General features: G+C 41.3%; 2 protein-coding genes, 1 long non-coding RNA gene and 3 other non-coding genes across 6 annotated transcripts; 1 reads left to right on the forward strand and 5 right to left on the reverse strand.

The window, feature by feature from the left end:
• Positions 1-807: 807 nt before the first annotated feature.
• chtf18 (CTF18, chromosome transmission fidelity factor 18 homolog (S. cerevisiae)) lies at positions 808-18954 on the forward strand. The gene is made up of 22 exons (XM_047366814.1): positions 808-1042; positions 2458-2547; positions 2628-2778; positions 2905-3094; positions 3210-3302; positions 4559-4611; positions 4709-4850; positions 4934-5158; positions 5233-5330; positions 5415-5538; positions 5620-5756; positions 7370-7463; positions 7567-7665; positions 7754-7884; positions 10614-10728; positions 10817-11041; positions 11157-11306; positions 11758-11888; positions 13802-13946; positions 14022-14117; positions 15867-15936; positions 18631-18954. The coding sequence occupies exons 1-22, from the start codon at positions 955-957 to the stop codon at positions 18750-18752; spliced, it is 2769 nt and encodes a 922-aa protein (XP_047222770.1). The 5' UTR covers positions 808-954; the 3' UTR covers positions 18753-18954.
• gng13a (guanine nucleotide binding protein (G protein), gamma 13a) lies at positions 18793-21639 on the reverse strand. The gene is made up of 3 exons (XM_047366815.1): positions 21323-21639; positions 19262-19369; positions 18793-19168 (listed from the first exon to the last, which is right to left on the reverse strand). The coding sequence occupies exons 2-3, from the start codon at positions 19357-19359 to the stop codon at positions 19063-19065; spliced, it is 204 nt and encodes a 67-aa protein (XP_047222771.1). The 5' UTR covers positions 19360-19369; positions 21323-21639; the 3' UTR covers positions 18793-19062.
• A 3524-nt stretch (positions 21640-25163) lies between these two features.
• LOC124868850 lies at positions 25164-26636 on the reverse strand. Its single transcript, XR_007038406.1, has 5 exons — positions 26441-26636; positions 25996-26113; positions 25761-25807; positions 25518-25564; positions 25164-25314 (listed from the first exon to the last, which is right to left on the reverse strand). It is a non-coding gene; the product is annotated as an uncharacterized LOC124868850 (long non-coding RNA).
• On the reverse strand, positions 25394-25476 carry LOC124869236. The gene has a single exon (XR_007038537.1). It is a non-coding gene; the product is annotated as a small nucleolar RNA SNORD60 (small nucleolar RNA).
• LOC124869235 lies at positions 25637-25725 on the reverse strand. Its single transcript, XR_007038536.1, has one exon. It is a non-coding gene; the product is annotated as a small nucleolar RNA SNORD60 (small nucleolar RNA).
• On the reverse strand, positions 25872-25960 carry LOC124869233. Its single transcript, XR_007038534.1, has one exon. It is a non-coding gene; the product is annotated as a small nucleolar RNA SNORD60 (small nucleolar RNA).
• Positions 26637-27363: the final 727 nt, after the last annotated feature.

Below are 27363 nucleotides of genomic sequence, written 5' to 3' on the forward strand. Positions count from 1 at the left end.
TCATTTAATTGTTTATAGTCTGCCTCTCCCCTGAGGCCAATTTGCCATAGGAGACCCTACCTGGAGCTAAACCTCTGCACAGCATAGCCCTCAGGATCATAGGGGTGCGCAAGCCCTCCAACAAAGTAAGGTGGTGATTCAACATAGGGCAAAAAGTTAATTATCAAAAATAAAAACCAAAACAATTTTATATTACTTTATCACTACAAAAAAAACATGACTCCTAGTTGAATTGGTGTCTGCCCTTATGTATGAGTGTGTGTGGATGGTTGTTTGTCCTGTGATGTGCGACCTGCCCAGGGATTCCTCCGCCTCTCCCCCAAAGGTCGCTGGAGATAGGCGCCAGCCAAACAGTAAACTATTCGACAGCACCACCTACTGGTCGTTTCACCAAACTGCTCTCAAAGAAACTACAAAAAGCTCGCTATAAAATCCAAATTGCAGCTTTTAGAGATTTAAAAATTTTGTATTTATTATGTCACCTTTATTTATACAGGTAGACTACGTTGGGACACTAGGTCACTTTTTTAAAATCGACCTGTTTTAAATAGACATTCAAAACAACAGCTTGTTAAAACGTACTATACTCATTACAGTTCGAACAACAAATCAGTGGACAAATACGACTTAAAATAAAATAAAAGACAGAAGCAATAAAACGAAAAGAAATTAATAAATTAAAAAGAAATTAATAAAACTTTAGGAAAGCTTCTTTCAAAGCATTTGTTCCGCATTTGTTGACAGGAAATAGAAGAAAGTGAGATAGCCAATCAGGTGGCAGGTTACTCAAATTACCCGGATGTAAAACATCACAACAAAAATGACCGCGAACCTTCCTCTGTTAAAGGAGCTGCCACCGAAGCTGAATGTAAAACGTTTTCTTAGTTTTTGAGGGGCTGGATAAAGCAGCCGTTGTCTTTTCTGGTTGCACTTTTCAGCTAACGCGATATAAAAATGGATGAATACGACGAGCTGTTTGGGATTGAGGACCAGTTCGAGGAGCAGTTTGCTGATGAGCTCGAAGTGTTAGCAGAGATGGAGGGTGAGTCCATAAACTATACAACCAGCGTTAAATGACAGCTTCGGGGATTGCTTTTCTCGTTTAGCAAGTAGGTTTAACCCATATGTTCATCGGGTTCACCTGGAAACTTGTAGCTTCATCTGGTAAAGTTTATTGAGTGAAAGATTTGTTTTATGTGTGCTTCCTGTAAAATGGAAGAAGTTGTAGTTATGCATTTTTAGACTTTTTACGTAGGTAAACCTTTTGCCACTGTTTTTGCATGTTTAATCTATTCCGTGTTTCTGTGAAACTGATTCTTTGTTATTAAGACTTTGTTTGGACCAGACCAAACCACACAGAACTTGAAGTTGAAACCAGATATTTACACTGTTGAAAAAGACACAAAAACATGTTTGTTTCTCACTGTCTTACAGTAAATCAGACTGATCTTTCACGTTTTAGGTCAAATTATTCCGTTTGCTAAACACCAGAATAACAGAGGGGAAGTTTTGTTTTTAGAAAACTGTTACTTAAAAGTTATAGATGTACATGCACTAAGATTACTGAGCCTTTAAACCCTTTGGTAAAGCCCAGATCATAGTGTCATGGCGTTTTAAGTTTCTGATTAGTGTAGCACCTTTGAATTAAATGGAGGCATGTGTACAGATTTATATGTTGGGACAACAACTCAAGCACATTGCTTGTGTGACATCTTGGGAAATCAAAAGAAATCAGACAGGATATCTGAAAGGGATTTGTGAACCTCTACAAGTTTGATTAATCCCTAGGTACAATTTCCATATGCCTGAGGGTGCCGCGTTCATTTGCTAAATAATTACCCTCAATCATACCATTCAGTAGAAGACGGGTTCTATGCCCCATAAATGAAGTTGTTTTGGTGTTAAATATGTGTCTAAACTCCAGAACAACAGCAAGAGACTTTGCTGATGTGGGTTCTGCTGCTGGAGGGACTGGTGCACTTCACAAAATAGCATTATGAAGAAAGAACACTGTGTTTAAATTTTGAAGCAATATCTGAGGACATCAGCTGGACGTTATAACTTGGGCACAACCTGCTTTGCCTATAACCTTGATCATACAGCCTTAAGAACATTAACAACAAAGTTTTGGAGTGGCTATCATAATTGCAAGCCCATGGAAAATTTGAAGGCAGTGCTGAAAACCTGACTCGGTTACACCAGTTCTGTCAGGGGAAACAGGCCAAAGATTTCAGCAGCTATCAGGAGAAGCGAGTGGAAGGAGATCCTAAAGATTTGACCCGATTTGGGAAAACAAATCTGTAAAACACATTGGCTTTTAATCTGAACAGTTTGTTCCAGGTAAAGTGCTTGTGGTTGAGATGTGTTTATAGTCTGAGTCTGTTGAAGCTGAGGAGATTTTAAAGCAATATCCACCAAAGAGACAAGAACATCACAGATTATAATTTAACCTTCCAGAGGAAACCTCCCAGCCGGCCAAGCGTCCTAAACGGGCTCAGGGAGATGACGTTTCCGACATACAGCACCTTCTGGGTGATCAGCCCGTCAGTAAGTTAATCCGTTAATATTTCAGTTTTGTCCGTGTGTTTATTATTGCTACCATGTGATTTAAACTTAAAACCTTTCAGCTCCAAAGGCAAAACGACAGAAGAACGATGCGGGTGTGGTTAAGCGGCTTTTCAACAGATCACAAACCCAGGAGAGGAATGTCCCGCCACAGCGTGATGACATCACGCCTCCGTCTTCTCCTGAGCACTACGAGCCGTCGAAAACCTTCAGGTAGCAGAATTTACATTGGGAAGGTTTGAATTAACAGTCATCATTATTTTTAATAAAAGTTCACCAGAAACTAGAAACTGCTGCATGTCTAAAAAGAGATGGAAAAAGGATCGGTTTGTGTTGCAGGTCTACTCCTGCTATGTTGGATATCAGTGGCTTTGCGGAAATCCCAGAGACACCGAGGCGACCTGTCACGCCAACCCCAGCGTCCACACGTGTGCTGAAGCGGCCACCTTTGGAGGGAGAGTTTATCAGTGTGACAGATTCATCGGGGAATCGGGTCTACCTCAGACAGAAGGAAGAGATGGATATAAAGGTAACTGACACATCATTTACCCTGCATACTTAACGTAAGCCCAGGCCTTTCAGAGTCTGACAGCTTTTCCTGGCTGGATATGTGTGCTTCTCACTATTTTCCTCTGACTCTCCAGACTGTGGAGTCAAGAATAGTACCGAACTCCGATGGTGGACTGGGACTACTCGCGTTGCCAATAAGAGCTCTGAGAGAACAGGAGGCAGAGAGGGTGAGTGATTACAACTGCCACTATATGTTAACAAGGCATGGGGATTTGTCTGGGACATACAGAAATTAGGCACTCCCAGTGGATTGTTACAGTAAAGCCACAGTCCATGGGGGACAGTTTCCCACAAATTTTACTTTGGGTTGTCATACAGTTTGGAAAGTCTGGAATTTGGTTCATATTGCAGGTTGTGAGTAAATGTAGAAACCCCATTGAACAAAGTCTAGGAGACTCAGGGTGTAGCACAAAATGTATAAAACAAATCTAGCAACCGAAAACTCAGAACTACTCAAAATAAAAGTCTAAAAAGGTTTTATTTTCACAACAGCTAGGATTTTACTCAAAACCTAACAAACAAAAGGAAGCAAATTACCTTCAGGGTTTCCAAGGCCAAAACAATAAATAAATACCCCATTCTGTCTCAAAAGAAAACAATTTTTATCTCTCAGAATAAAAGTACAATGCCTGAGCTTCCTGGCTGAGATACCAAGCCAAACTTCCCATCTAATACAAAATAACTTGGATAAAACACTTTGTCAAAACAAGGTTTTAACCACAGAGTAACTGAGTACACAATGGTAATTTACACAGGAAATCCCAAACACAGAGATCACTGCAACAAAGGTAACTAAAGCCCACTGATGAGGAGGAAGTGACATCAGCTGTTTGACAACATGGTGGCAGGCTTGCAAATAAACAAAAGAGAAAAAGACTGCTCTAGTAAAAGAGCCCCTAGAGGTCAGTGGACGTAACAGAGACGGGCTTATTTGAACTTTCGGCCACAATTCCAAAAGTTACGCTTGGGTTAAAATCAACACAGCACATTACCAAACGAAGACTATATGCAGCGAAGCATGGTGACGGCAGCATCATGCTGTGTGGTGGCCTTTTTGAAGCTGGAACAGGGCTTTTTGTCGATTTTGAAAAGCTTCTTTACCATTCGCACCTAAATAACCAGGTTATTACATTTTTTTGATTAAAAGAACGTTTTTCAGATTGTTTTGCAGCTGATTTGTACATTAACTACGTCACAATAACGGTGGAAAATGTTTTTGAATGATTTCTCAAGAATACATTTTTTCCACATCCAAAACCATGACATGTTATCAGGGGTGTGTGCCGTTTTTAGATCCACTGTACACATGCATTTTGGTGACTTAAGTTTACCTTCAAATAGACCTGAAGATATTCCAAATTTCAGGTTGTTCCAATAAATGCAGAACAAGACAGTATACAACAGTTTTTTTTTTATCCTGCAGCGCCACCAGCAGGTTGTTGAGGAATCACAGCGTCTTACTGAGCTGCTGGTCAGGTAACAAACCTCTTTCTCTCGCATAAGCACACAGAGAAAAGAGATGGATGTCACAACTTCTGTTAACAACTGCTGTTCTGACTGGTTCCCACTGCAGCAGTGTGAACGATGTGTTTGCCGAGTCTGAAAACCCAGAGAACCAGGAGAACGAGGATCCTGAAGAGGCAGAGGGACGAGCATCTCGGCTGTGGGTGGACAGGTTTTCACCGCGTCACTACACGGAGCTCCTCAGTGACGATGTAAGAGATCTCTGTTTTACGTGATCGATTCTGAACATTCCCGTCCCACGATTCAGGAGCTCATGTTTGTTCTTTCCTCGCAGTTCACTAACCGATGTCTGCTGAAGTGGCTGAAGCTCTGGGACACTGTGGTGTTCGGAAGAGAGAGGAAGTCCCGTCCCGCTCGCTCTGACAGACAGGCAGCCCATCAGAATTCATTCAAACCCAATCAGGGAGGACAGAATCAAAACCGCTTCAAGAGCAAAGTTGAGATGACTGAGGAGATACTTGAGGCTGAACTGGACCAGTACAAACGACCCAAATACAAGGTAGAGCAGCTGAGCCATCAACACGCTTTCCATCAAGTGAACTTAGAACATGACACATTCGTGTTTCTCTCTAGGTGGCGCTACTGTCGGGTCCTCCTGGTTTAGGGAAGACCACCTTGGCTCATGTCATAGCAAAGCATGCTGGGTACAATGTGGTGGAAATCAACGCCAGGTCAGACCTCCAGCAATCAAAGCTGAACATTAAAGGACTTAAACGAGACGTTCTGCCCTGATCATAGTTAGTTTGTTTCTGCAGTGATGATCGCAGCGCTGAAGTCTTCCAGAAACGCATTGACACGGCGACTCAGATGAAATCGGTTTTAGGATCCAACGAGAGGCCGAACTGCCTGATTATTGACGAGATCGATGGAGCACCCGCGGTAACTTCAGGAGGCTGCAGTAAACCATAAATGAGATGCTGGGTGACTCCGAGCAGTTTTACATGTTTCCTTCTTCCTCAGGCCGCCATCAACATACTGTTGTCGGTGCTGACCAAGAAAGATGGACACGGTGGGGAGGCTGGGACAGACACGGCTAAGAAGAAAAAGAAGAAGGAGTCTATACTGCTTCGTCCAATCATCTGCATCTGTAACGACCTGTAAGATAAACAATGACCTATAACAGCAAATTATGCTTCTAGATTTGTAACATTGTCCCACAGCATACAAACCCCTCATCCCAGCTGTTCAGCACGGTGGTGGAGGGGTGATGATTAGGGCTTGTTTTGCAGCCACCTGGCTACCCTGCAGTCATTGACTCGGCTGTGAACCCCTCCTTTATAGAAACATATTCCAGAGTAAAATGTGAGTCCCACCTCCCGACACTTGATGTTTGCCACAAACTGGGTCACGGTCAGGACCAAATGATCCAATCCCATCAGTCTGCAACAGAATGTATGGAAAAGAAAGTAATCAATTTGCTGTTATGGCCCAGTCAAAGTCCAGACCTGAACCTGATGCTGTGCAGAATAAACGTGTACCAAACCCAGTGAACTGAACCAATGTTGCGAAGAAAGCCAAAATTCCCCCACAATGTGAGAAAACATATATTTAAAGATATTGCTGCCCACGCCCCTTTTTGGCAGTCTGTAAAACTATGTAAACTCCACAGATTTTTTTTTCTTTAATATATCGCAAGAGAAGGCTTTAATCTTCACAAAAAAATTCTCCAAATGAGTTTTGCACAAATACCTTTTAGTTTTACAGCAACTTAGACACAGGCCCATTGTAAGGTCCCTCAGACGTTCCTAACTCTGTAAACAAAACGGTACAAAAAGCACCTTTCTCTTTGCAGCACCCCCACATGTCTCATATCATAACAAACTAGAGACACTCACCTGTCTAACAAGGTATAACTTGTCTTTCTAGCACCTTCTCTGGTGACGTAATTTGGTTGCACGTTACAGTCTGCTGGTTGCTGTCCACCGGCTGCTAGCTGGCGCGCTACTCCGTTCGCTTCCAGTTAAACTGCAACTGTACATTGTGATGATACACAGGGTAAATGTCATGGGCAAAGGCTATGTCATATGCAGAAAATAAAGGACTCCTACAATGAGAATCAGCACTTTTATTTGACCAGAATGCCTTTTATTTCCTTTTTATGAGGTGAAAAACACAGATTTGGCACCCCTTGCCTAACTTCCATTTCCGCCTGGCACATTGCCTTCCAGAACTTTTGTGTAACATATATAATTCAACTTATTCAGTCCAAATTTGATGCAGTTATAGTGAAGATGTTGATGAATGCAACCTGGGTGTTCTAGGAATTCCAAAGGATTTCCATAGTGTTTTGCAATGTTCGTTTAAAAAAAATGTTTGGTGAGGCTCAAAAAATTTAATTTTGTTCTTTGTTTAATCACAAAGAAATCAGACATAGTAACAGGTACAATAGTGGTTCCACTGGAAAAATATTCTTTTATGTCTTACCTTTACACAGGTATCAAAAGTTTGCATGTAGGACTTATGTGAAGCTATACTTGATTTATTTAAGGTGTGTAATTTCAGGCGGAAATTGCACTAAAACCCCTTGGCCTTAACAGGTTAAAGGGAAGTCGGCAACCCACTGAATCATGGGGTGTACTTAGTTTTTCACGTACATTATTTTGGCTTTATCTTTGCTTAATGAATAATGACTGTGATGAATCTTGCATATTTTTGTACGCTTCAGGTTAGATCTAAAAAACAAAATCTACATTTCTTTTCTTTCTTTTAGTTATGTTCCCGCTCTCAGACCTCTCAGGCAACAAGCTTTCCTTCTGGTTTTCCCTCAAACTCAACCTTCCCGCCTCACTCAGAGATTGGCAGAGGTCAGTATTTAATGATCTAAACACACACTGACATCAGGACGCAGGTTTCAAAGGTCAAACTGTCATTTCGTCTTCATTTGGTGTCTTTTGTTTCCCGTCTCAGATCTCCAGCCAGCAGGGCCTGAAAGCAGACACGGGTGCTCTGATGTCCTTGTGTGAGAAGACGGATAATGACATCCGTTCCTGCATCAACACTCTACAGGTGCCCGCCTGTTCTCTGAAGAAACCTCTACCTGTGCTGCATTTCATTGCGCCATATTTAGTCAGGGTATTTCCTTTTGTCTGGGCAGTTCCTGCATGGTCGTGGCTTGAAGCAGCTGGACTCTAGAACCATTCAGAGCGTCTCTGTTGGGCAGAAGGACCAGAACAAAGGCTTGTTCTATGTGTGGCAGGAGATCTTCCAGTTGCCACGTACAAAACGGTAAACTGTCTGTACTGCCAGTGGTGTTATTGACAGATAACTGTGGACTTGTTAGCTTTTAAAGTGCTGAAGTCTAGTAGAGAACCTACAGAAGAGCCTGCAATCTTCTCAGAGAATAATGTTTTTAGCAGAAATCATCAAATCAGAACTAAGAGTTTTGGTTGGTTGAAATGATCATAGACAGGAAAAACCACAGGAACCTGTCAGTATGGAGAAAACTTGGTTTCCCCCTGACGTCATTTCCCCTCCATTTGTCTAAAACATCCACCCCTCCACCTGCTTACACCCCTCTCTTGCTCTTCTTTCACATTGGGGTTTTTCTTTGCAGGTTCTATATTCAAAGCCTGACGGTTGTAAAAATATTTGCCACACAATTCAGAGTGAGCTTCTGTATTTATAAACTCTGACAAATTTTAGTTTGGAAAAGTAGGACATTTTGTAATGAAAAACGTGCAGAAACCCTGTAGGTCAGGGGTGTCTAAAGTGCGGCTTGGGGCCCATTTGGGGCCCATGGACTGGTTTTGTGCCAGTTCAAATGGTTGATGCAGATGGAGACTTTTTATTTTTAATTAGGGCAAATTTATTACAGACAAATAAAAATCTTATGTCAAAATATGTATATATATTTTTTTATTTCATAGTAAACATTACGAAATCTATCCAGTGACTTCTACTCAAAAGCAGACTTTGGTTCACCCAAATATGCTTTCAATTCATTCATCAACTTTGACTAAATACGACAAGCGTTTTCAAAGAAAAGTTCTTATAGACTAACAAGAGCCTAAAGCAAACTGGATGCCTTCTTTTTTTAAGGCAAACGTGCAAAACCCAAATCTTTTGAAATTTTGTATCTGTGATGATTTTTACACCATTTTCCTAGAAAATAATCTGACTGTTTTGACTTGTTTAATTGAAATATTGCATCCTTAGTTTATTGTTGAGCAAGTAAAGACTTTTGTGATTTTAGTTTTTAAAACACCTTGTTTTGAGGTCCGTGTACTTTTGGGTTTATTTCTTATTTGGTTTTTGGAAGTGAAATCAAAATCTGTAAAAGGTGTCAGTTTTGGTTTTTCTGATTCGTATGAATTAAAGAAAAAAACAGAATAGGTTTATTTTGCTTTAAAAAAACGTGTATGGTTTGTTTGTTGTTTTTTTTTTTTTTTTTTCTGTTTCAAAATAATACGAGAAAAAACGAATAATGAGAAATCCCTGAAACAATGTGTTCCCCTGGTCACACAGCACCGGTGTTAGACTATGGACGCTACATGGATTTCACCACAGGTACGAGTCCTGTGAGGTCAGGGTTAGTGGACAGCAGACTGGTGAGGAGAATCTGCTGAGGCAACCACACGGCCCATGTGAAGCAACAGCGCCTCCTGGAGTCACAATATACAGATAGAAGGGGGACAGATTATTTCAGGGGAACGATGCAGGCTTGGAGAGCAGCCATTGCAACTTACCTCGTAGCAATGGTCACACCGATGATACGTCACAGGTCACTTACCTGAAAGACCTCTTATCGAGACGTCCTACCTGTGGAAGTTTCGTTTCGTCGAAGGTTACGGTAAGTCTTATTTAATTTATTTTATGTTTTACTTCTTGTTTTAAGTTTACATGACAGTGAGCTTGTAACATATTTGTAAATGACTTCAGTTTGACGTCTGTAATGTCGCTACTGTTATGCAAATCACAAAATACTCCCATTGTGCAGCGTGAGTCACGACAAACACAGTCTATTTTGCGGACTATTTTGTGCTTGTAATTACACTACATGTCTATATTTTTGAGAATTGATTAATCAGTATCTGTCACTTTATCATTTCAGGTGCAGTGTGACCTGTGCGGTCGGTGGGCCCATTTCTACTGTGCCAAATATAATAAAGTGCTTGCAGGGAGAACCTGTATTTGTAGATGTCTTTTTAATTTATTTGCAATAAAAGCTTGTCTGAAACGGTTTCATTCTTTCATTCTTCAAATTAGGTATTCTGATGATTCATACGAATCAGAAATCCAAACTGACACCTTTTCCAGAATTTGATTTCACTTCCAAAAATTGAATAATGAACGAACACAAAAGTACACGGACCTTTTGACCCACAATCTGATGGTTTTGGCCACTGCCTTGTTTTTGTCTTTGTTATCTTTGTTAAAGACAGAAAATAAATGTCAGTCTTGTTTTAAGTTTAATTCTGCCCTTTTGGTTCTCAAATAGTGACAGAGACTGGATGAGATCTGGAAATCTGTGAAACATTTAGGTCAAAACATCCCAGGAAGACTTTAAGATGTCTCCGCTGCTGCAGCTTTTCTCCACCAAACTGAGCTCCGACCAAAACTTAAAAGAAAAAAGAACTTGACTGACAGTTGGTTTCATATTCGATACTTAATCAAGTTTTAATGTTACTATACATTAAAAATAAGGGAATTAATACCCTTCATTGTTGATATTTGAACATAAAATGTCAGATTTTGTTGTGAAATGTTTTTTTTTATTTTTTATTACTCTGTGTGTTTTAGCAAATGTTGGGAAATGTTCCCATCTTGTGGTTTGGCCTGTTGGTGTTGAGGCACAACAAGCAGTCAGGGAATAAATGGTAGTCTTCGACCCAAAATAGAAACTTAACAAGTTTACAGATGAGTAAAGAGCAGGAAATGTAGTTTTTAATTGTCTGCCTCCTTAGATCCAGTTTTTCACATCAACTGATTGAGTGAAGATGATTTGTGTTTATCAGAAAACGTATCGGGGCAGGCTTTGAAGAGGCACCTGGTTCAGGAAGTGGGTTTCAGAGGTTCCAGCACATTCTGCACCTCGCTTCATCAAGTGGAGAATATGAAAAGGTGTCTCTGGTAATAAGCCAATCCAACTACACCACAGCTTTTTTCCTTCAGTTTCTGCAGGGAAGTCGCCTAAAAATAATTGTCTTCTTTTCTTCAGGGCCTCTATGATAATTATTTGTCCATGCGCGTGAGGGACCCCAACCTGCAGGCCGTGTGTGAGGCTCTGGATTGGCTGACGTTCTCTGACAGGCTGAACCAAGCGATTCTGCATGGACAGAACTTCTCTCTGATGAAATACCTGCCCTTCCTGTCCGTGGCGTTTCACTTCCTGTTTGCCCACCCGCATGTGCCCCGCATCAGCTATCCCCACAGCCACCACGAGGTACCAGTCTTCCGCATGAATCTGAGAAGTTTAATCAAAAAGGAGCAAAGAGTTAGTTAGGATGTTTTTTAATAGAAACACTGAAGATCTCATGCTGGGCTGGTGTCTTCTGCAGGCCTCCACTCATCTCCTCAGCAGCAGGAACGCTTTGTCCACCATGTTGGCCGACATCCCGGCAAGCATCAGATCAAGGATCGGCCAGCTCAGCCTGACTCTTGATATCCTCACGCTGCTCCTTGACATCATTTGTCCAAAACTACGACCTGTAGGTTAAAATAATTTGTTGTATTCGTACCCAACATGGAAACATTGTAGTACATACCCTTGTTAAAATGTCGTATTTTAGAGATGGGTCCAGTATAAATCATTTCAGAACTTTTTTCCACCTTTAATGGGGCATATACCCGGTACAATTTAAAGTGTTGCTGAGATCGCCGGACCGGTAAATCGAGAGCTTTTCAGCTCAGCTCTTTCTTTTCCATAACAGACTGCGGCAAAGTCCGCCTTTCTGCAAACAAAGACCCAATTTTCTCTTGTGACAAATACATTTTTAAACTTATTTTTAGATGAGTTGTACAGAACATGGGTCACATTGAAGATAGAAGAATGATTGATCATCTCTTTTTTTCAATACCTGAAAAACGTTGCATTTTAACATGTGTTAGATCACTATTATACTATACATCTGCTGAAACTGCCGCCTTGGTTTCTTCCAGGTGAATCCGCAGCTGTTTAGCAGCAGAGAGAAGGACCAGATGCGCGAGCTGATCGACACCATGCTGGCCTACAACCTTTCTTACAGGCAGGACCGCACACCTGAGGGGCAGTACACCTACGTCCTGGAGCCGTGAGTTCACGCACACAACCCGCCATACAACCCGCCATCCGCCGCTCGGTGGGGAGGGAAACGCGCTAAGGCTCCTGTGTGTGTCCTTTTGTGGTGTTGAAGATCATTGCTCTTGTCCACACGGTGGTTTCTCTGCACAACAGCTTAGAGAATAATCCCCTTATTACCTGGAGGGGGTGTGTGTGTGTGTGTGATGGTTGAGTAGCAAACAGCAAAGCCTTGCTGCTGGGGTGGAGTCGGATTGACTAACAGCTGGACTCAGCAGAAATATGGAGGAATTAAACATTTAAAGAGCAGAAATGTGTTCGAATAGTGTCGGATCTGGACTTTGTGTTCACCTTTAGGACCTTTATTTACTTTTGAATCCTTATTTCATTGATCTGGGACGGGAAGTTTGACAGACTGGGATTCCTCAGGCATGCCGGAGCAGGCTGACGAGCAGCCAGGCGTCCAGGACAGCTCCTTCCTGCAGGCTCGCTGTGACGAGGTGCTGGTCACCAATGACTGGTGCCTGCCGCTGGTTTTAGCTCTGCTACTGCTGCTCCTGATCTACACCTTCCTGTACCTGCCCTCGCTGGCACACCACAACACCACTCTCTGACTGATGCAGGGAAAAAGGTGGAGGAGGCCAGTTTGGAAATTGGAGCCTAACATCACAGACAGCCTACATGTTTGGTACAAGTGGGAATATTTAATTGGACTGCTATTTCTGGATCTGTATGTCGGATTCTGGTAATTATAAGACTAATTTTAGACGCTGTCGGCACCACAAAACCTTTAAACCCTCAACATGTTTTTTTGCATTCAGGCACCTATCTGTTAACTCACTCCTCTATGTGCAGTAACCTTTTCCTGTTTTTTTTACCTAATCATCAGAGAACTGATATAAATAGATGTATCTAAAAAGAAAATAAGGGATGCACAATGTATCGGCCAATTTTTTGGAAACACGTTGGTATCCGTCTCATAAGTAAAAACTGGGCTGATTTTTCACATTGGGAAATGTATACAAAATATTGGTAAATATCGGTTATCAGTCATAACAGCAATATTAATATTGGATGTAAATATCAGCCCAGATTTTCATATCAGCGCATCCCTAAAAAAAATGTAGATAAAGTTCTTAGTTTCTGGGTTCCTATACAGTTTGGACAAATCTAAAATGAGCTTTTATCACTTTTTACGTCTGGATAAGGGTGGAAAAAATGTTGAGCATGGAAAAATGATTTTTCTAACATTATTCCTTCTTCCGTTTTCCAAAGGAAAAATGTCTGCTAATGCTGACAGTAGTTTTGTATTGATTTATCTTAACTTGACATGTATTTTTCTTTTATTTGCCACATGGCACACTGATTGATTTCAACATTTTATCCATCAGTATTTTGGTTTTTCACAAACTGCCTGAAACGGGGTTCCTACACAGCCCGGAAAAGTCTGGAATTTTTTGCTTTTATCATGCTCCAGATCTGGATAAGTATGTAAAAGTAACATCAAATAACAATAAATAATAGTAGAGATGTTTTTATTTATGTTTTAACATTTTACTCATCGGTATTTTAGGTTTTGACTCACAAACTGAATGCACCCTCATGCAAAAAATCCAAAAAGGTTTAATTTCTCCACCATTTTTGCTGCTTTTCTTGTACAAACAGAATAAAGGGACCAATGTTTACAAGATATGCTTTAAAGTATCTACATTTAGTGATGGCTGCTTATTTACAAGCCCTTACAATCCTGGAGTTTTAGATAAAATAGGAAAAGACGTGTTTTAGTCTAGATGCCAAACAAGTGGTATAGCCCCATACCAGCCTATAAAAATTGGAAGCCATTTTGAGCGTTTTGTTTGATGATTTATGAAATCTGCAGATAAGACCTGTGTGTTATGTTTTAAGGTTTGTTTCTTGTGTGTGCAGGCGTGTCGAGGACGTGGCGAGGTTTTCTGGCTTGCCGCCGCGTCGGCAGCTGACGTATCAGGCCAAACAGACCATCAGCAGAGAGATGGAGCAGGAGAAGATGAGGAGAGCTGAGCAGATGATGTTGCAGAGGAACCCTGTAGCGGTGAGATGCCAAAGCTCGTTTAATCAGAACAAAACTCTTAACTGTATTGAACAGTATTTGTGATGTGCTGCACAGAAAAAGGAAGAAATAAAGAGCGCTGGCCCGAAACGGACCCGGAACCATCAGCAGAGGTTGGAGAACATTGTGAAACAGACCACAGTGGAGACCAGGGTGAGACGCACAAAAACACGCGATGTCTTGTTTTCAGGAAATATGTGTTGATTTGCAGATAGTTGGAGATTATCTGGCAGCTGAGGTTCAGAAAGCAAACAGCTTCATGTGAAAACAGAACTTTATTCTAATAAAGTTTGTTCTGGGCGTTTCTGTGTTTTAGTCACACATTATGTTGGTTATTAATGAGAGAGGAGGGATTGATTGCTATTATTATCAAGGCCTTGGAGAGCGGGAACCTTTTCCAAGAATCAGAGTGGTTCTCTGCCCCCTCCCTGCTAGGGAAGTAGGACTAGGGATGGTCATTTTTCACACCATTATTGTCGTGACAAATTCCATTTAATGATGACAGTATTGCTAGAATTGTTACTTTTACTATTTTCTCCTCTGCTGGTTCCATGGGAGCATCAATGAATATTAAATTTTTTTTAAATATGTTTAGTTTGTTGATAAAAATCACTCCTCTTGGTGTCGGAACCAGGGCGGACTGGGCAGAACCACTCACTGCTCTTTTTTTTTATTGATAATTCTGAAGCGGTAAAATCAAAATGGATCCAGGTGAACTATATATTATTGTGGTCAGAACCGGGTTAAATCATTTGCATTGTGAGATGACATTAAACACAACCATGAGGATCATTAACAGATTTTAAGTCTGTTTCCTCTCATATGCTATTGCTTAATCAGTGAGAAAGCAGGAAGTATGCGTTGGTGAAAACCTCCTATACCTTCTTACAGTTGCACCTTTCTGTGGAGTTTATATTGTGGCAGAATCAACAGCTATGGTTTAAGTCTCCACGTGTGAAAATTGCTTTCTTCCTCTTTCAGGTCTGAGTGGAGTTTTCTGAGTTTCCACACTTTTTTCCTTCCACTCAACTTTCTGTGAATATAGTATTTAACCTTTTCACAGTATTCACATTTTCTGAGACACTGAATTTTTGGTTTTCATTATTTGTAAGCCATAAAAATCAACGACAAAAGCTTAAAATGCTTTACTGAATATGTAATGAATCTATATAATATGAGTTTCACTTTATAAAATGAGTTCAGGTTTTCTGAGCTCTACTTGTGGGTCGCTGAACAGTGTTTCATCAACTGAGCTGGCAGAGATTAAGCATGGTTCATTCACGGATTAGAAAATCAGATCTCCGATCTGGGCCGATCAAGATGGATCAGTTCTGGTCATCAGCTGATTTCTCAGTTTTAAACTGGGTCTGGTTTAAATGGTGATCACAGCAACACAGCATTTTGACTCTGTATAAAAGTGGCAGAGTTCACAAACTTTAAAGAATCAGTGTTCAGTTTTGTTCAATATAATCCTGATTTGACAAGTAGTGCTGTAAATGTTGAAACAGAGCTGATCGAAGTTGGTCCAGATGCAAATGATTTGTACAACATGCTGAAAAGAAAAAAACCTGATCAATGTACAGAATGCAGAACTCTGCTGCTTCACCTATAGAGCTGAAAACATTGGGAACCTGCAGCATTTTTTGTTGAGAATCATGGCTGCAGAGGCCAACTGCTGCACTGAAATCAGATCCTGTATTTTTTATGGTTGAATAATGACGTGGCTGAGCCTCTAGGGGGCAGAAATGAGGATAATGAAGAGCCACTGGGATTACAGTCCCTGATGGTGAAATTAGGCTAATAAAAATGGTGGCGTGCGTAAATGTTCACTGATAGCGACCTGTTTTAATTTCTTCTTACCTAACTTTAACCCCTTCCTCGCTCTTTGCTTGTGTTTTGCAGCCGGAGGTGGATTTCTTCGGTCGAGTGGTCGCCCCCAAACCTCAGGGGCCACAGTCGTCCTCAGACTCAGGTACTGTAGACGATGTGTGCAAAGTCACATCGGTGTGGCTTCATTTATTCAAGCCCTGGGGGGATGTTAATGTGTCACATCAGGCCTACACAAATCAAAGCTGATAAAGGATGTGTGTTATGTCATGGTTCTAATTTAATGCTCATGTCGTAGGCTGTAAACTCGACAAATGAACAATATTTAAGTACATTTTTCACTGCGCCCTAAGACACATTTTTGAAATATGCACATCCAAAAATAAAATCCACCTAATGTGATTTATTATATGGATTACAGATTACATTGTACTCTTTGCTGAACACACGAAGCCCAGATTCAGCACCGCGTGGTTTGGGCGATTAAAAGAGCACCAATTAAACCTGCGAACGTCCCTGAAAACAATCGATCAGCAGGGTAATTAGGGTGGAAAAGCAAAGCTAGAGCTGTTTGTAGGTCAAAGCAGGGACAAGAGCCGGATTCTCTGAACTAAAATAGCCGCTGCTCCAAATCCGGAGTGTCCTGCTGCCCTTGCTGATTACTGAACGCTCAGTTGGAGTACATTTTATATGCTGGTGCCCTCCAAGGACATGGAGTTCTCCTTGCTTTCCTGGATAATTGTCATTGTCCTGTTTTATTCTTTAAAAGTCTGCAGGATGCAGCTGTTTTCTCTGGAAAAACATGAACGACACAAAGCAGTCAGGAATACTTAGGAGGACAAATTGGAACTAAACCTATTGGATTTGCATTAAACCTGCCATGTACACTACTAAACAGGGAGCTCTCTGATTTGAGCTTCCATTCGATAGTATTTGACCCTCAGATTTTATTTTATTACAATGTGACATGTAATTATTTTTGTTCATGATTTTTCAATATATTGAGGGTTTTTTGTGACACATACCACATCTTGGTACCATAAAATACCGTTTATATTGCAGAAAAATGTACCCAGAAAAGGGGAACTTTAACCAACTTTCTGCACTCATAAGCTGTTTTTAGGCTTTTTGTGGCCTAGCTCTTTAAAACCTTTAGAAAGTGAACTAATTGTAACTAAAATGTGATATAAAAAGAAAAAAAAAAGAATTGCACCCTCTTTCAATTCAAGCATTTTGTGTATCATGACATTAGCTTTTGGTCATCTGGTCCCTGTAATTAAATTACTCGATTAACTGATCATCAGCAAGCGTGACCACCTCTATAAACGCAGGAGTTTTGGCACATTGTTGCTCTGGAGCATACAGGTGTATGTTAACAACATGCCAAGGCAGAAAGAAATCAGCAATGACCTTAAAGAAGCAACTGTTGCTGCTCTGTGGTCTGTAGGCATATATAAGGCCATTTCCAAATGATTTGATTGTTCTTTGCTGTAGTGGCTGTCCAATTAAATTCACATCGAGGTCCGATGATCTAATATGTTTACAGGGCTCAGTTAAATGCTAAACATCAAGGTAGGAAAGTTAAAAAATGAATAAATAATGAGGGTAAAGCTTCTTTTCCCCAAAGGGAAACATTAAAGCATCACTTTTCTTTTCCAAAATTGGATCTAAATGAACAATAAGACTTCTGGAACAATGTCCTTCAGCCAGGTGAGACCAGTGTTGACATGTTTGACCCTAACGCACTGCACCATGAGTTGAAAACCAAATGCAACTGAACCTCATCCCAAATACCAAGCATGATGTCACTGGTTGTTTTGCAGCTACCGGACTTGAGCACCTAGCAAACATTAATGTCAACCCTGAACGTCTCTGTATACCAAAGTGTTCTACAGTCAAATGTGGGTCCATCTGTCCAACAGCTGGAGTTTCGTCTAGACAGGGTCATCAGCAGGACAATGATACCAAGCACAGCAGCAAATCTTCAACAGAATGGCTGAAAAAGAACAGAATTGAGGTGCTGGGATGGCCCAGTCAAAGTCCAGACCCCAACCTGATCAAAATGCTGTTGTGGGACCCTAAAAGAGCTGTGCAGAAACATCTGCAGTCCTCAGTTAACTGAAGCAATACTGAAAAGAAGAAGAGGTCAAAAGTCCTCCACAACGATGTGAAAAGTGACTTATAGTTATTGCTACTAAAAGTGGTGCAGCAATGTACTGAATCATGGGGTGTACTTAGTTTTTGTTACTCAGTTTTTCCATTTTGGTTTCCTTTAAAACAAAAAAAAAGAAGAAAAAAAATTCAACAAGGAATCCATTTTTTTTTCTACTCTAGAGGTTACATTTAAATCATTTTAGAAACTGGAAACAAAACATTTTGATTTTGTCCTTTTTATTATGCAGGACTCTGAAATTCATGGAGTGGGACATTTCTTTTTTTTTTCCAGCAGCCTGACTGCAGAAAATGACTCGAACAGATCATTTCCTTAGGGTTAAATGGAAATCTGCACAATATCATATATTCCAAGTTTTGTGAACTTGCATTTTTCATGCTAATGTAATATTAAGCCAGTTGGACAGAGTCTCATGGCAGCAGATGCTCACAAAGGACACGACCCAAATTGCTAAAGGTCACAGTGATGGAAACACAGATGAGAAAGAGAGGGAAGAAGAAAATATTGCAACCGATATCATCATCGCCATATTTACCGTTATTATCGCCATCACACGATTTTCTAAAATCCTGCAGCCCTTGTTAAATGTCTGATTTCTAACAGTCTCTTTGCTTTGTTATGGAGACTAGAGTTGATGTTCAAGTGATCCGTCTCCTCTCCCCGCAGGTGAGAAGTGTGCTGTTCTTGCGATGGGAACGGCTGTGGGCAACAGTGATGTGTGGTTCCGGTTCAACGAGGGCATGTCCAACGCCGTCAGACGCAACGTTTACATCAGAGAGCTTTTATAATGCACCTCCTGCACAAATGGATCGACATCAACACGCTCTGTTAATTGAAAACAGTCTTTATTTGGATCGACAGTGCAAAGAGACAATAAGAAGGACGTTGCAGAACCCAAGAAGTGACGCTCTGTGTTGTACACTCACTCCGACACACACATCAGGCAATAGCATCCAGGAATCTCCAAATAAATAAAAATCAAAGCAATAATGTGTTTGAGAGGGAGTGAAATAGTGCAGCGAGGCTGTGTGGGAGTGCATGTTATTTTGTTTTTGTAGATTATATGCATCTGTGATTGATTGTGTGAGTGTGTGACCATTAGAGGATCACACACTTGCCCTTTTCCACCCAGGGGTTGGCTCGCATCAGCTCAGGGTTCAGAAACGGATCTTCACAAACACAACCTTCGATCCACTTCACCAGCCTGCAGAGACAAACCATCATCACGATGAGCAAGTAAATCCCCGACGGAGAGAGGAAGAGGGTGGTGTGTGTGGACGGCAGACGCTCCACTCACTCTGTTACGGTGATGGAGGATTTCTCTCTGTTGATCGCCAGCTGATACTGAAGGCTTTCCACTTCTCTCTTCATCTGCGGAACGTCTATCTCCGCCATGATGCAGCTGCTGTGGTCCACACACGCAACAAAATAAAACCTTAAATAGCAGGTAGATGCTTAAATATTCAAAACACACACATCCACTGCCCCACAAAGTTATTGAAACCCCTTGAACCTTTCTGCATTTTGTCACATTACAACCACAAACCTTTTTGTGGCACTATTAGCTTTAATTCACAGTTTTTAGACAGGAGACAGGCAGAAAGAAGGGGGCGGGGGCCATGCAGCAAGTGTCCCAAGGATTTTCTAAATCTTACTAATCTTACTAATAATAAAAATTGTAGCTCTTGCTGTCTGTTCAGGATCATTGGGCCCAGTCTCTAATGTTTTTAGGTTTGTTTTTATATATCTCCAGCATCCACCGGTGTCTAGCTCCCCCCATCAACTCTGGTCAGCTTCCCTGTTGCTGCTCCCACCACCACTGTGGAGAGCATGACTTAAAGTTGTCCCATTAACAGATTCTTCCACCTGAGCTGTGGATTCCTACAGTTCCTCCAGAGTTATCGTGGTGCTCTTGGCTCCTTCCTTGATTAATGTTGCCCTGCCTGTCAGTTTAGGTGCATCCATGTCTTGGTAGGTTTGCATTTGGGCCGAGAATCTTTCCTCTTTCACAGTCCAGCTGTCTTTACGCTGGATTTTATTTCAGGAGATCAGAGTAAAGCAGGCTGAATACATATTTACATAATACATACACACTTTTCAGATTTTTTTTTATTTTTTATGTGGCGTTTTGATGCAGAAATCGAGACACAATGAATGTTTGTGGTTGGAACGTGTCAAAATGTACTAAGGCCTCTGCTCTGCTGACCCGAGTCTTAATAACTGGCAGAACTTTGAGTTAAAATGAACTCAGAAGAAGCTATTTATTAAAAAATAATGTATAACTGTCTGAAAAACAAACAGATGAAGTTACAATCTGTCTGTTTCTGCATTTTTGATAGCAGAGCCCAATAAAAAGAACAACATACTGTGAGTTTGTATTAAAATGAGTTTTCAGCGCCCCAATTAGATGCTAAATGATTTTTGTTTTACTGAATAACCTGCGGCACAAGTATTGACTTCCTGTTTCCCTAAGGCTGTTGGTTTTGAGGTGATGCAAAGGCCTCTTACTCTTCAAAATGGATAAGAACAATGAGCATGCAATTAAAGTAATTAAAGAATAAAACTAGGGGTGGGTAAATGTGGAGATAGCGGTGTATATGTTAGAAATAAATATATATATATATATTTTTTTTTTTTTATTGGATCTTCGCAGAACATTTTTAGACCTGCTGCTCATCAACCTATAGGGGTGTTCCAATGTTGAGATCCACGGGTATAAAGAATAAAAATGGAACCAAATAAAATACTGCAGAAATATCAAATATGTCAAGCATTACTTTACGTCTGGAGGTAATCTTTCATCATAGTGCTCGTAAAGAGCCATTTCTCTGTTACTGTATGGGTTATTACTCTAGAGCCACATTCCAGGGGCTTGTGGCTCAACCTATAAAATATTTATACAGCAGGCTCAGCACCATAATCCCTGTTAGATACATGCAGTGGAGTAAATTCATATCATTTAATTGCGTTTTTTCATTTGAATTATTGTAATAAATTCCGCCTTATTACAGGGCATATTTCAGTCGTGATAAAGAGGAGTTTTAGGAAACCAGGGATCAGTTCATTCGCCCTGTTTGAGAGCTTCATCATCATCTCTTCATCTTTTTTAACGGATCTGTGTAGGTCGCCTGCTGATTTTTACACCCGCATCTGGAAGGCCTCCATCATTTAATTTTGTCCCCATCCCCCCCCCCGCCCCAAAAAAAAGCAGGGATGCTTTCCAGTTTTCCATAAATGCATCTCTGCTGCTCTGTGGGATGAGGAGGCCTCAAATAAACCACAGCATCATAGCCTGATGTATCGCGATAATAATAAAGGAAAGCAGAAAGCCTCCATGCAGGGACGCTGCCAGGCTTACCTTCAGGCCTGCCGGACCGGACCGGTGGATGGAGGATGCTGACCGGGCTTCAAACGGCGAAACTATCCGCTCAGAGTGGCTTCTCTCCGGCTACAGCGAAGGAAGAGGAGGCGAAGGTGGCGTGCGAGTGTTTATCGGTCGGCACTCCCCTGCGCTCCTCTCTGGCAGCGACTGGATGCTGGATGCGCAGGGCGGAAAGTGAGAGAGCGGCCGCCTGGTTTGACTGTCAAACGAGGCTCAGGACACCTGTATGCAAATCCCGGCAGCGCTGCGGCAGGAGAGGCTGGAAAATCAGGGCGTGATCCGGAGGGAGAACAAGCAGGGAGATTATTTTCTCTTCTAATGAGGCAGATAATTCAGGACAGGTTCCCAGAGACCACCAGGATAATGAGAGATAGCTGGTAAAAGATAAAATTGTAAATTAAAAACTTTAAATCATTGGTGTCCAAAGTGCAGCCAGAGGGCCATTTGTGACCCTTGATATAGATCTGTGTGGCCCCAACTGCAGTTCAAAAGTTGTGTAAATTTGCCCCCAATTAATTACACTGATGCAAATGGACACTATTTTTTAGGATGAGATTTTCTATCCATCTTTCAGTTGTCTTCTGCGGGGGCAACAGCTCCAGGAGGGGACCCCAGACGTCCTTCTCCCTGGTCACACCCTTCAGTTCATTTGGAGTTCAAAGGTCAGATATGATATACAGGTGCTGCTCATAAAATTAGAATATCATGAAAAAATAGATTTCAGTCATTCTATTCAAAAAGTGAAACTTGTATATTATATTCATTCATGACACACGGACTGACAATTAATGAAAACCTCAAACTCAGTATCTCAAAACACGAGCATGTATGAGCATGTACAGCACTCAATACTTAGTTGGGGCTCCTTTTGTCTAGATTACTGCAACAGTGCTGCGTGGCATGGAGTCGATCAGTCCGTGGCACAGCTCAGGTGTTATGAGAGCCCAGGTTGCTCTGATAGTGGCCTTCAGCTCTTCTGATTTGTTGGGTCTGGCGTATTGCATCTTCCTCTTCACAATACCCCATAGTTTTTCCATGAGGTTAAGGTCAGGTGGGTTTGCTGGCCAATTAAGAACTGGGATACCATGGTCCTTAAACCAGGTACTGGTAGCATCTCCATAAAGTTGGTCAGCAGCAGGAAGCATGAAGTGCTTTAAAACTTCCTGGTAGACAGCTGTGTTGACCTTGGACCTCAGAAAACACAGTGGACCAACACCAGCAGATGACATGGCACCACAAACCATCACTGACTGTGGAAACGTTACACTGGACCCCAAGCAACGTGGGTTCTGTGCCTCTCCTCTCTTCCTGCAGACTCTGGGACCTTGATTTACTTTCCTCAGGGAACATAACTTTGGACCACTCAGCAGCAGCCCAGTCCTTTTTCTCTTTAGCCCAGGCAAGACGCTTCTGACGCCGTCTCTTGTTCAAGAGTGGCCTGACACAAGGAATGCGACGGCTGAAACCCATGTCTTGCATAAGTCTGTGCATGGTGGTTCTGGAAGCACTGACTCCGGCTTCAGTCCACTCTGTGAATCTCCCCCACATTTTTGACTGGGTTTTATTTCACAATCCTCTTCAGGGTGTGGTTATCCCTATTGCTTGTACACTTTTTTCCTACCACATCTTTTCCTTCCCTTTGACTCTCTATTAATGTGTTTGGACAAAGAGCTCTGTGAACAACCAGCCTCTTTACCAATGACCTTTTGAGACTTGCCCTCCTTGTGCAAGGTGTCAATGGTTGTCTTTTGGACAACTGTCAGGTCAGCAGTCTTCCCCATGATTGTGTAGCTTACAGAACTAGACTGACAGACCATTTAGAGGCCTTTGCAGGCGTTTCAATATTGAACCTTTTCACAATATTCAAATTTTTTTTGAAGTTACTGAATTTGGGGTTTTCATTAGTCGTCAGTTATAAGCATCCGAATTTAAAGAATATTTTAAACATGTCTGTGTGTAATGAATGAATATAATATACAAGTTTCACTTTTTGAATGGAAGTACTGAAATACAGGTCCTTCTCAAAATATTAGCATATTGTGATAAAGTTCATTATTTTCCATAATGTCATGATGAAAATTTAACATTCATATATTTTAGATTCATTGCACACTAACTGAAATATTTCAGGTCTTTTATTGTCTTAATACGGATGATTTTGGCATACAGCTCATGAAAACCCAAAATTCCTATCTCACAAAATTAGCATATTTCATCCGACCAATAAAAGAAAAGTGTTTTTAATACAAAAAACGTCAACCTTCAAATAATCATGTACAGTTATGCACTCAATACTTGGTCGGGAATCCTTTTGCAGAAATGACTGCTTCAATGCGGCGTGGCATGGAGGCAATCAGCCTGTGGCACTGCTGAGGTCTTATGGAGGCCCAGGATGCTTCGATAGCAGCCTTTAGCTCATCCAGAGTGTTGGGTCTTGAGTCTCTCAACGTTCTCTTCACAATATCCCACAGATTCTCTATGGGGTTCAGGTCAGGAGAGTTGGCAGGCCAATTGAGCACAGTGATACCATGGTCAGTAAACCATTTACCAGTGGTTTTGGCACTGTGAGCAGGTGCCAGGTCGTGCTGAAAAATGAAATCTTCATCTCCATAAAGCTTTTCAGCAGATGGAAGCATGAAGTGCTCCAAAATCTCCTGATAGCTTATCTGCATTGACCCTGCCCTTGATAAAACACAGTGGACCGACACCAGCAGCTGACACGGCACCCCAGACCATCACTGACTGTGGGTACTTGACACTGGACTTCTGGCATTTTGGCATTTCCTTCTCCCCAGTCTTCCTCCAGACTCTGGCACCTTGATTTCCGAATGACATGCAGAATTTGCTTTCATCCGAAAAAAGTACTTTGGACCACTGAGCAACAGTCCAGTGCTGCTTCTCTGTAGCCCAGGTCAGGCTCTTCTGCCGCTGTTTCTGGTTCAAAAGTGGCTTGACCTGGGGAATGCGGCACCTGTAGCCCATTTCCTACACACGCCTGTGCACGGTGGCTCTGGATGTTTCTACTCCAGACTCAGTCCACTGCTTCTGCAGGTCCCCCGAGGTCTGGAATCGGCCCTTCTCCACAATCTTCCTCAGGGTCCGGTCACCTCTTCTCGTTGTGCAGCGTTTTCTGCCACACTTTTTCCTTCCCACAGACTTCCCACTGAGGTGCCTTGATACAGCACTCTGGGAACAGCCTATTCGTTCAGAAATTTCTTTCTGTGTCTTACCCTCTTGCTTGAGGGTGTCAATAGTGGCCTTCTGGACAGCAGTCAGGTCGGCAGTCTTACCCATGATTGGGGTTTTGAGTGATGAACCAGGCTGGGAGTTTTAAAGGCCTCAGGAATCTTTTGCAGGTGTTTAGAGTTAACTCGTTGATTCAGATGATTAGGTTCATAGCTCGTTTAGAGACCCTTTTAATGATATGCTAATTTTGTGAGATAGGAATTTTGGGTTTTCATGAGCTGTATGCCAAAATCATCCGTATTAAGACAATAAAAGACCTGAAATATTTCAGTTAGTGTGCAATGAATCTAAAATATATGAATGTTAAATTTTCATCATGACATTATGGAAAATAATGAACTTTATCACAATATGCTAATATTTTGAGAAGGACCTGTATGTCAACTGTTTCACCAAGTTTTATACAGAACGACAGAATTTCCTATGTGGTTCAGTTTTAAAACGGACCCTTGCAGCTGCTAAGGTGGCTCAGAATATTGTTTTTTAATCATTTGGAGCACTGGTCAGAGAATTATATCTAAAATCTCATAATAAACCAAAACATTAAACTTAATAAAGACAACACAGGGAGCACTTTCTACACAATTCAGACTTTATTCAGCAAATAAAACTATAGAAAAGGTCACTTCTTCAGATAAGATGTATTCTGACTGCATTCATTGTCACATCGGTGTGTTTTGTCGCCCTCTGGGAAGCAGATTTGAATGTTAATTTTTGCATTCCTGTAAAAAAGAAACTGAATTTAAGTTGAACCATTGTGTGTGATGACTGATTAAAGAGAAAAAGATTACAGATCAACAGCAGCCTCAGGTAAAAGCCTAGAATCAGGAGCTGGAAGCTCTCATACGAGGTGTCAGAAAAATAAGAAGCTGTCATCACTAGCTGCACTGTTTCCATGCAACAAATACCCTATTTAAGACTTTACCATTAGAGTCCCAGAATGAGCCGTGATCTTCTGCGTTGGCTTCCAAACTATAAATGGGAGGGGAAAAAAAGTCAGTTAGGATTCAAATAATATGCATAAAATGTCAAGAAAGATAGCAGAAGCCTCAGAATAAAGTCAGAATCAGGAGCTGCAGCTCAGCTCTCATAGTAGGTGTCAGAAAAGTTTGTTTAATTTGTCATCATTGGCTTTAAATACTGCAACCAGCAGCATAAATGAACCAACCTGCTCTCCATCCCATCAGACAGCTTCAGTTTTCACCCCATCATCACCTGTAAAATAGTTTTTTTAAGTTAGGTCAAAGTGACAGCTCAGTGAATTAATAAACTAATGAGGTAGCCTCAGAATAAAGCCAGAATCAGGAGCTGAAGCTCAGCTCTCATAGTAGGTGTCAGAAAAGTTTGTTTAGTTTGTCATCACAGGCTGAAATCAGCTCAGACGACGTTATTATGAGACTCACCAGCTGCTCCACAGCAACGTTAATCCCAGGATTATCCCATCATCCTTGGATTGGATTCATCCAGCTGCGACTCTTTTAAGCTCACAGCAATATTCATTTTTCATTCTCATCTTTCAGTCTGTGAAGAAAATCAATGCCAAGCTAATGATACACAATTCATCAAATAAAACCTGAAATGGTTATTAATAAGAGTTTTAAAAGAGCACAAAAACGTGTAATTGTTCCGCTCAAATCATTATGAAACTTTTATAAATGTCGCAGACCTTTCATAAAGTTTCATAATGATCAAACGTAACATTGAATGCTATATTCTTTAATACAATGTAACTGGAAGGCAATGTCTCAGAATAATTACAATAAAACTATGGGAGCTGTTCTTCCAGGACGGCCACGTGTTTGCCTACACCACGGCGACTAGAAACCTTCACGCGTGAAAAATACTCACCGGTTTTTACTTCTGCCCGCTTCACTGCCGCTACCCAACGACAGAAAGGAAACATTAGTTTCTGTATTTTTAAATATGACGCTGTAATATTTAGAGAAAGGCATCTCTGCGGAGAAATGGCTCCGATCTCTTTTCAGGCTGCTGCGAAAAGAAAGACCTCTTTCCACCTCGCGGTTAACTTCCCGGCTTCCGTATCAAGCCCCTCCCTGTATTCATGCTAGGTGGTTAGCGGACGAGCTAGCTAGATTCCTTTTACATAAATCATTTCCTAAAACAGTCGCATATAACAGCTCTTTTCCTTGTCACGGGTTTTGTTCGTAAAGTCACCCTACATTCACTTCAACATTACCCCTGAGTGTAGGCAAATATAGCAATGAAATAACAAGAACATTGTAGCTGGTAATGTCACTGGCAAAGTCTTAAAGCATCATGGAAGATGTAGTTTTCAAAGATTGAACTCTAAATTCTTAGATAGATAGATAGATAGATAGATAGATAGATAGATAGATAGATAGATAGATAGATAGATAGATAGATAGATAGATAGATAGATAGATAGATAGATAGATAGATAGATAGATAGATAGATAGATAGATAGATAGATTCACAGTGGGCATGACATACAGTGTTAGTTTTGCTCCTCACAGTGTTTTGCATGTAGACCAAATAGTTACATTTTGGTATCATTGGATCAGAGCACCTTCTCACATGTTTGCTGTGTCTCCGATGTGGCTTATGGCGAAACATTAATTGGACTTAATTTCAACAATGTCAGTAATACTTGCCACTCTTCCATTGAGGCCACATTTGTGCAGAGCACGACTTGACAGCCTTCCAGTCTTCAGATTCTCCCACCTGAGGTGTTGGGATTTCTGCAGCTCCCTCAGAGTAACCATGGGCCTCTTGGCTGCTTCTCTGATTC

The sequence above is a fragment of the Girardinichthys multiradiatus genome, chromosome 5 (genome assembly GCF_021462225.1).
Source record: "Girardinichthys multiradiatus isolate DD_20200921_A chromosome 5, DD_fGirMul_XY1, whole genome shotgun sequence".
In the NCBI taxonomy this organism is placed as follows: domain Eukaryota; kingdom Metazoa; phylum Chordata; class Actinopteri; order Cyprinodontiformes; family Goodeidae; genus Girardinichthys; species Girardinichthys multiradiatus.